General features: G+C 42.4%; 1 protein-coding gene across 8 annotated transcripts in view; it reads left to right on the forward strand.

Moving 5' to 3' along the window:
* The window catches only part of ntng1a (netrin g1a), a 153,578-nt gene that overhangs the window by 98,834 nt on the left and 44,744 nt on the right, over nucleotides 1-10,000 (forward strand). For all 8 annotated transcript variants that reach the window (XM_083546720.1, XM_083546721.1, XM_083546722.1 and 5 more), the window contains exon 4: nucleotides 4,243-4,415. In XM_083546720.1, coding sequence (XP_083402846.1) covers nucleotides 4,243-4,415 — 173 coding nt within the window. The remainder of the gene's footprint in view (nucleotides 1-4,242; nucleotides 4,416-10,000) is intronic.

Genomic DNA, 10,000 nt, shown 5'->3' on the forward strand with positions numbered 1-10,000 from the left:
ATGTATTAAGATGGTTTCATAATTCAGTAAAACATGAGGGATGAGTATTCTCCATCTTCAACAGAGCACAAAGCATTCTCCCAACACCACACACATTTAAACACATCCATATCATTCATACTTCTGTAAAATTAAAAATCAATTAAAACTCTTGATTTTATCAGCCTTTTTAACATTCTTGTATTCTCAAAGTCAGTGTTCTGTGCGATCTGTTTTTTCCGGCTCAGGTACAGTATATCGCCATCGTCGCTTGACCGTGTATAAAATAAACCAGTTGGCACCTGAACCTGTGTTTTCTAACGTGTTTAAAACCAAAAATAAAACAGTAAAATCAACATAAAAAGACCTTAAAATGCTCCGTAAAACCACAAACAGTGACTGCAACCTGGAGCAGTGAATAAAAGTATGAAAAACTGTTTCTCTCTGTGAACAAAAAGGACAGTCAGGTGTAACATCAGAGTTTAAAACAGAAATAAAAGAGTTCACAGAGATAATACCATGTAAAATCCTCCACTGGAGGTCGGCAGCTCATTTTGGTAATGGTGGTTTGTACAGTGTCTCCACTCTGGTTTAAAAACACTTCTCCATGGGGTGTCTACCTTTCCACTTAGCTTTTTCTTATTCAGAACCTTAACACACACTCTGTAGAGCAGCTTCCCCGTCACTGACCCAAAGTCCATCTCCCCTCCGCCCCGGCTCTCCAGGAGGGGACCCTCACACCCGTCGAGGTCAGGAGCGATGCTCAGTTGGGGAAAGGATTCATCCTCTGCACACAGTCTCAGTGTGTTGATAGTGCATCAGCTAAACCCGCTCCTCTGATGTTAGTGCAGATCTCCAGCGATGTAGGAGCTGATTGACAACACGCAGGGACCTCAGTCTCAGGCGGTCCTCAACAAGTCTGACCCTGTGATGTTTACAAGCTCTCAGGGGCGTCACAGTGCCCGAGGAGATTAGAGTTCTGAACAGCGCAGGAACGGTCACCAAAGGCTCCTCCAGCAACCAGTATAGTGATCGACAGCCTTTGTTCTGTATTTTTAAACCGTTCCAGATTTCCACAGTAAAACATTGGTAATGTTCAGCATTTTTGTGTCCATTAAAATCAAGGCTCTGTCCAGCCCCAGTCCCCCAACTGTGCGTAATAATCCACTGGCTGCTGCTCTTCATACTAAGACTCTGGGTCCAGCGAGGAGTCTCTGGATGAACTGGAGGCGGAATCTTGCAGCTCTGCTGGACAGCTGGACCAGCCCATGCCCTCCTTCCTCTTTCGACAGATGGAGAACACTATGAGGAATCCAGTGTAGTTTGTCCCAAAAGAAATCCACCAGCAGGGCCTGGATGTTCACCAGCAAGCTCGGTATAGGATCAACGCAGGCTAGCTTGTGCCAGAGGGACAATGCGGTGAGGTTGTTGATGACCAGCGTTCGCCCCCTGTAGGACATCTTTGGGACTAACGAAAACCTTGCATCATCTTGTGTGTTTATCATAACTACCAAGTCATCTGCATAAGCTGACAAGCATATGGAGGAATTAGCATGTGGAATATTAAAACCAGAGAGATGACTCCTTAACTTGTTTAAAAGAGGTTCAATCGCCAGAGAGTACAACATACCTGAGAGGGAACAGCCCTGCCTGATCTCTCTGTACACTCTAAAGGGAGCACATAAACCACCCTTGACCTTCAGAACACTCTCAATTTCACTGTACAGCACTCTGATCATGGCTATGAAACCAGGGTTGAACCCAAAGCTTTCCATCAAAGGTCAAAAGCCTTTTCCTGGTCTAGGAACATCAGGCCAGTCTTTGAGCCCAATAGTATGGAGACATCCAAAATGTCCCGACTTATGTATATGTTGTTAAATATCAACCTGCCAGGCACACAGTATGTTTGGTCATGGTGAATGATCTTCTCCATCACCTTCGTCAGTCTCGATGATAATGCTTTTGACATTGCAGTCAGTGCACAGTAGTGACACTGGGCGCCAGTTCTTCAGGTGGGTCAGGTTTCCCTTTTTTGGCAGCAGGGTCAGGACGGCTCTCCTTTTGCTCATTGGTAGCTGGCCACCTCTGACACTGTCCTGTGGGACCTCCAGCACATCCTGCCCTATTACTGCCCAGAATGCCTTAAAAAACTCCACTGGGAGACTGTCTATACCTGGTGTCCGCACGTTCTTCATGCCCTGGAGAGCCTTCTGAAGATCATCCATTGTCAGCTCCCGGTCCAACTCCTTGGCCAGTGACTCTGTGAGCTTTTGCAGGTCCTTAAGGAAGCTCTCCTTGACTACCTGTGCCCCTAACCTCTCACTGCTATACAGCTTCGAATAGAAGCTGACTGTCTGCTGGCGAATTTCAGAAGGCTCTGACAGGAGATCCCCTGATTCTGTTCGTACAGCATGCATGAATCTTTTCTGCCCATTCTTTCTTTCTAAACTGGAGAAGAACTTAGAAGGAGCATCCATCCCAGTGACACTTTTAAAGTGTGAGCAGACCAGCTCCCCCTGTGCTGTAATGTCCAGCAGGTAGTTCATTTTGACTTTTTTGCTTTTGCTTTAATATGCCCTCGATTTCCTGCGGCCTCCAAATAGTGGAGTTCCACTATTTCTCTCTCCAGAGCTTTTAGAGAACTGGCAAAGTCTCTTGTGACATTGAGAGTGTACTGTTTACAGAATTCTTGGGCCGACGTCTACTGTCTCTGTTTTTTATTACAATTTCTCCATTTGTCACAGAGATTGTGGGCCTCCACCATCTCCCACAGACGCTTACGGGAAGCTACATGAGGTTCTGCGTGATTTCTGTTAATATTTTCTGCTGTGCAATTAAAATCTCCTTCCAAAACTAAAAACTCTGCTGCAGTTTAAAATAACATCGTTAAGTTTGTCTAAAAACTTTCTTTCCACTGCACTGGTGGGAGCGTACACACAGATAAAAACTAAAACCTCATTCTCATTAAAGCGCTCACTTTTAAAAGCCTCCTGTTTAAAATTTCTTCTACATCGTAAGAAACAGGAATACAATTACGATTAAAAAGCAGGGCAACACCACCAAGTGACGTGTTATGACTTAAAAGTACCAACCCGTCCCACTCCTTCACCCAGTCAGCAGCATTACTGCCGTCGCTGTGGGTCACACACACACACATACACACACATACATACACACAAGATTATTACTAAATGTTTAAAGAAAAAAACTGCAAAAAATCGTCGAAAAATTGCAAAAAAAAACGACAAAAAATTTGCAACACGCCATTCGCTCTCGTGCTCCACACGCCACGCTCACCCTTCCTCCACGCATGTGCAAAGAGAGAGAGAGAGAGAGAGAGAGAGAGAGAGAGAGAGAGAGAGAGAGAGAGAGAGAGCCATGCACACAAGCCACACCCTCTTCAATATTAAAAAGGCCACAAGCCACATTCCCTTTCTTTACTAAAAGCATAAGCCACACCCCTTCCATAAACCACTAAAAACACACAAGCCACGCCCCGTTCTATACTTAAAAAAACACACACCACACACCACACCCCTTCTATACTAAAAACATAAGCCACACCCCTTCTATAAACAGCAAAACCCTCTTCTATGCTAAATAAAACACAAGCCACTACCCTTCCATACTTAAAAAAATAACACAAGCCACACCCCTTTCTATTTGAACATCCTATTCCACATTTAGTGTTCAATTACATTATAATGAACTTCACTCTTTGGGGAAGATGTTCCACCAGATTCCGAGACAAGGCTGTTAGTAAAGTCAGGTACTGATGTAGGTGAGGTGTGGAGGCCTGAATCTCATTAGGGTTGGAGCTTTACATATCAGAAGATCTTCCACACATCCAACCCATGGAAAGCAGATCTTCAGGGAGTTGCATTTGTGCTCTTTGTCTCATGATGGAACAGGTTCGGGTCTTCTAGTTCATTTGAAGGGAACAATTTCATGACCAGTGATGTCCAATTGTGTGCCATTGACTTTGTGGTAAAAGTTTGAGGAGGAACCACACACACATTTTGGCTGGAAAAGTCTGGTGTCCAATTTTTTTGGCCAATTTGGTGTGTTTTTACTGGTAACAAAAAAAACAAAAAACAGGAAGTGTTTCAAGGAAAACAAAATCCCAATAAACTGAAGACTTAATGAATTAAGAGTTGAAAATAATTCTCTCTCTCTCTCTCTCTCTCTCTTTCTCTCTCTCTCTCTCTCTCTCTCTCTCTCTCTCTCTCTTTCTCTCTCTCTCTCTCTCTCTTTCTCGTGTAGGTGTAAGTGTAACCTGCATGCGAACAGCTGTGTGTTTGATAAGGAAAAGCTGAGCTGCGAGTGTGAGCACAACACCACAGGGCCCGACTGCGGACGCTGCAAGAGGAACTACCAGGGCCGAGCCTGGAGCGCTGGGAGCTACCTGCCTATACCTAAAGGCACAGCTAATATCTGTGAGTACGCACACACACACACACACACACACACACACACACACACACACACACACACACACACACACACACACAGGAAAAACGTTTTAATAAGATGTACCAGTCACATCCCCCTCCCACCTCCATCTCTTACTGCATTAGCCTACTTACAGCCCAGTGAGACTAATGTACAGCACACACACGTGTGTGTGTGTGTGTGTGTGTGTGTGTGTGTGTGTGTGTGTGTGTGTGTGTGTGTGTGTGTGTGTGTGTGTGTGTGGCTACAGACATCCGCATGCACACTGGTCCTATAAGAAGTGTTGCAGCATTCCGGAAATCCTGATTGGCTGCAGTGTTGCTTTATTCCGGAAATCCTGATTGGCTGCAGTGTTGCTTTATTCCGGAAATCCTGATTGGCTGTAGTGTTGCTTCATTCCGGAAATCCTGATTAGATGTAGTGTTGCAGCATTCCGGAAATCCTGATTACCTGTAGTGTTGCAGCATTCCGGAAATCCTGATTAGCTGCAGTATTGTTTTTATTCCCGGAAATCCTGATTAGCTGTAGTGTTGCTTCATTCTGGAAATCCTGATTAGCTACAGTATTGTTTTTATTCCCGGAAATCCTGATTAGCTGTAGTGTTGCTTCATTCCAGAAATCCTGATTAGCTACAGTAGTGTAGCCAATCCAGAAATCATGATTGGCTACAATATTGTTTAATTTTTTAAATCCTGATTAGCCACAGTGTTCTTTAATTCTGGAAATCCTGGTTGGCTGTAGTGTTGCTTCATTCCAAAAATCCTGATTGGCTGCAGTGGTGAAGCAATCCAGAAATCATGATTGGCTACAATATTGTTTCATTCTGGAAATCCTGATTAGCCACAGTGTTATTCATTCCGGAAATCTAAATTGGCTGCAGTGTTGTTTCATTTTGGAAATCCTGATTAGATGTAGTGGTGTAGGATCCTGACTTACATTCCTGATGTCTCTTTCAAGCACCCTGAACGACTGATGTCTGTGGCATTTAAAGGATCCTGATTGGCCATTGTTTCAAGCAGCATGATTGGCTGCTCATTTCTAGCATTCCAAGCATCCTGATTAGCTGAAGTTGCACACTTTCTGAATTGCCATTACTTCAAGCACCAGGATTTGCCATTGTTTCAAGCATCCTGATTGGCCATTGTGTTGTATCATTCCAGGAATTCACTACAATTACATTTTATTGAAAAAGTGCTTTTTAAAATAAAACACTGTCCCAAATTGGTCGTTTTGTTGTCCCAAACTATTAGAATTTCGTCGAGGTGTTTAAACATTTCAAGCGTTCAAACTGGTTGAGTGTTTAATCATTAGAAGCAATCTGATTGGTCCTGCATATTGTTTCCTGCATCCTAATTTGAGTTGTAGTTGATTTGTTACATTTAGGACCTTTTAAAGATCATTAAGAAAAAGAATGCATGTAAGACCTGTATAACGACATAAAAAACACGCACAAATACGTTGTTAGTGACCGGCCATAACCCGAGCCTTAGAAGAATTTTTTTCCAAGCCAATTATTGCTAAACTTGCACTTTCCCATAGCTGAAAAATAAAATCAGTTGTACGTCTGTGGTCTCATTTGTATTCATAATACAGCAAATAGGATTTGAACTCGCAAAGAAAAAACTACAACACCACAGAAACTACCAAAGGAAACATTCTAAAGGGCTCTCAGAACTTTCAAGACCCTGAACAGCGACTTCAAACCTTTTTAAGCCCTAAAATTTATATTTCTAATATTTTACACTTTTTAAGACTTTGTGGAAACCCTGGTATCAAGCTTCTTGATTTCAGGGATCCTGATTGGTTGCTGAGTTGGGGCATTCTAAATATCATGATTGGCCACTGTGTTGTAGGATATCAAACTTCCTGATGGGTAGCCGTTTTAAACTTTCCTGATTGGCTGCCTTGTCAGGGTTCGGTGGTTCAAGCCCCTGTATCGCTAAGCTGCCACTCTTGGGCCCTTGAGCACGGCCCTTAACCCGCTGGGCTCTAGGGGCGCTGCATCTTTCCCGACCCTGCGCTCTAACCCCAGTTTCCAAACAAGCTGGGATATGCAAAGAAAATAATTTCACTGTGCTGCAATGTATATGTGACAAATAAAGGCTTTTCTCTTCTATTCAAACAAAAATATTAAATCAATTTGAAATATTTTTTAAAACATTAACCACACTGTGTGCTCTTTATCTTTTTATTAGAAATTATCCCCAACTTTGGAAACTTTCATGTTCTTCGACCTAAATCTTCTCCTCGCCCCTTTAATGTTTTTTCTCCGTTCCTCAATTTTTTTATTCGTCAGCGTCCTCTGTGTTACCCGTCCAGAGCGCGACATGCGGTGCGTCAGTAATAATGGCCGGTGGGAAACGCAGTGCTCCGTGATTAGTTAAACAGACTAAAAGAACTTTAATTTTGAAGATTTTTTGTAATCGGATTACTCGAGGACTCGTTACAGCCGTAATGTCATGCTGTTTTATTCCTAGAGTCAGGATTGGCTGCAGTGTCATGGCATTTCGAGCCTGATGATTGGCCATTTGCGTTGCGTATTGGCTATAAATGCTGGGTTGTCAGTATCACTGTATTTATATGCTGTTAAAAACGACTCTATTAGTCAGGCCTCATTACACTACTTCAAGTACTGAGCGAAATCTCTGGAAAAACCCAGCATTTGATCGGAGAGGGATTCGAAACTGAAATAAAAATAAAATCCTTTGAGGCCGGTCTTGGTCTCGGTGTCACTATTGCCTCCGAGCGTATCGTTTTATGTCTGAGCTGCGAGGGCTGAGAGAAAAAAAATCCATAATCTAATAATGCCATAAAACAGCCCAGTCTATCTCTGTCCTCTCGGAATAAAGACAATTCACAGCTCAGGTTAAAAAAAAATAAAAATAGAAAGGAAGTTCTATTGCACTGGTGGTAAATTTTACACCAATTACTGCAAATGTGCTGTTATTTTAAAGCGTATGGAAGGTAGACGTGGAAGCACATTACACGGAATATAAACCCAGACAACTTTTTCTGCTCCATATCAAACGGTCTGATGCCGAACGTTGAAAGATGATCGACGCTGGAAAGTGCGCGGTATCTGTTAGTAGCCGAGGGTGACAGAAAAAGGATGCGGTATGAGTCTTTTATTTTTCTTCCTTTTTTCCAGTAGCCATGTTTGCCTTCCATGTTAGAGAACGTTGAAGAAGACTGATAGGTTTGTAAATTAGTCGTGACAGGCCGTTTCTGCAGGGGGAAAGTCAGGAAAGTGCCGACATTTTGTCTCAAACACATTGTTCTACAGAGAGAAATTTTTCGTCTTTCTCATATCCTGGACTTTTTTTTTGGGGGGGGGGGAAAGGACTCACATAACATTTGATTTCCCTGCTGTGTTCAGGATGAATGTAACTTTTGGAAAAAAGAAAACTGGCTGTTTTGACAGAATGCACCCATGTTTATAAAGTAAATTAATCTTCATATGTTTATTTTTCAGTTTCCTTTGCTTTTTGTTATTTTTCCATTTTCCATCATGCAACATTTTCATACATTTCTATTGGACATGAAACCAGATTGTTCCTGTTTTTCACTTACGTTATAGCAGCTGTAAACACATTAGGACAGCCTCCTAAAATATTTCCATCCCTCCATCAAATCATGTTACTGCTTTACCTCAGACTCGGGGGCTGTTAAACAGTTCAACCGGAGACTCCTTTTATACTTTCTTTCGGCTTCTCCCATTAGGGGGCGCCACAGCATACCATCCGCATGTTTGATTTGGCACGTTTTTTACTCTGGATGCCCTACGCAACCCTCCCCATTTATCCGGGCTTGGGATCGGCACTAAGAGAGACTGGGGATGGTTCCCTGACAGGGGATCGAACCCGGGCCGCAGCGGTGAGAACGCCGCATCCTAACCACTAGACCACCAGGGACCCTTCTGGAGACTCCTTTTATAGTTATTACAATTCATTATTATATTCCATTATTATCGCCTTATCTGTTTGAAGCTGCTATGAGAAAACTTCATCACACTCGTTCACCACGTGGCGTCTTTGAACCCAATTCACCTCCACGTCTGAAGTCCTGCTTTGGAAAAGCATGGATGAGTGAATGAATGAAAGAACAAAATTGAATTTACATAATAATAATGATAATAATAATAATAATTATTATTATTATTATAATAATTAATACATATACAGTTTTTGGCCAAATGTATTGGGACACCTGCCTTTTCCAGCCGTACGTTGATCTTAACCAAACCGTTATTACAATTTTTAAAATCACACGTTTGTATGATGTTTGTAGATGCTGCGGACATAACGATTTTCCTTCACTTCAGCTAGGAGACCCAAACCTGTTCCAGCATGACAATGTGCACAAAACCGCCCATGAAGATATGCCTTACATGTGTGTGAAAGATCATGAGTGGCCTGCTGTAGAGCTCTGATCTCAATATATATTGGGAAGAGCATGAACACTGAATGCAGCCCAGGCCTCCTAACCTCCTCAACGACATCAATACCTGACTTTTCGCTGAGTCACATTCAAGTCAAGTCAAAAAGCTTTCATTGTCATTTCAACCATATGTAGCTGATGCAGTACACAGTGAAATGAGACAACGTTCCTCCAGAACCCTGGTGCTACATTAAACTACAAAGCTACGGAAACAGAATTGAGGACGATTAAATAGTGGAACATCTACTGTGGAGGTTATTATAAAACCAAGTGAGGATAAAATGTGGATTGGGATGAAAAAAAAGGACATGATAACCTTATGGTCACAAACTTCTGTCCATATAACTTTGGATCTGAAGGTTGTGAGTGCAAATCCCAGTCACACCAAGCTGCCCCTGAGCAAAGACCCTAAACCCCATAGCTGCTCTAGTAATGAGATTAATGTAAGTCGCTCTGGATAAGGGCGTCTGCCAAATGCCATAAATGTATGATAAATGCATAGATGTTTTCCTAAAGGATTGGTAAGGGATTCCTACGGACCATTTAGGATCCAGAATTCATCAGCACCGATTGAAGAACATGGTTCCGTGGCATGCAAACGTTTGGATTAAATCCACAGGTGGTGGGATTTATGATCAGAAATGTGCTGTAAGCTGTGATCTAATCACCCCTCAGGAACCCCGGCAGAGTTTAAAAAGGGATAAGGAATAAATTCCGACACTGTCCGGAGACGATGTCTTCTGCATCGGCAATGAGCCGCATTTGCATGAACGAGTGGCGAAAGAATAATTCATGGCTCTCATTAAGCGTTACATGAGCCATCTGAGGAAATTGTCTCACACAATTACACACACAAGCTCGAACACACACGTTTTATTCAGATAAAAAAAATGCAAACAAAACACTGCTACATGTTCTAATCAAATCGAACGCGATCGGGTCGATCAGTTATAAAAGAATGACACGTGAGAGGAATTGTTCGAATTGACCTGAGAGCACAATAAATGTGTTTCAATAAGTAATTGAATTCACTGTTCACATGACAGAACTCTGGTTTCTGATTGGTCAGAAGACAAAGCGCTTATAGTAGGATTCAAAATCACAGGTTTGTATACAGCGTTATCATTTCTAT

Source organism: Silurus aristotelis, assembly GCF_946808225.1.
Source record: "Silurus aristotelis genome assembly, chromosome: 1".
NCBI lineage: Eukaryota > Metazoa > Chordata > Actinopteri > Siluriformes > Siluridae > Silurus > Silurus aristotelis.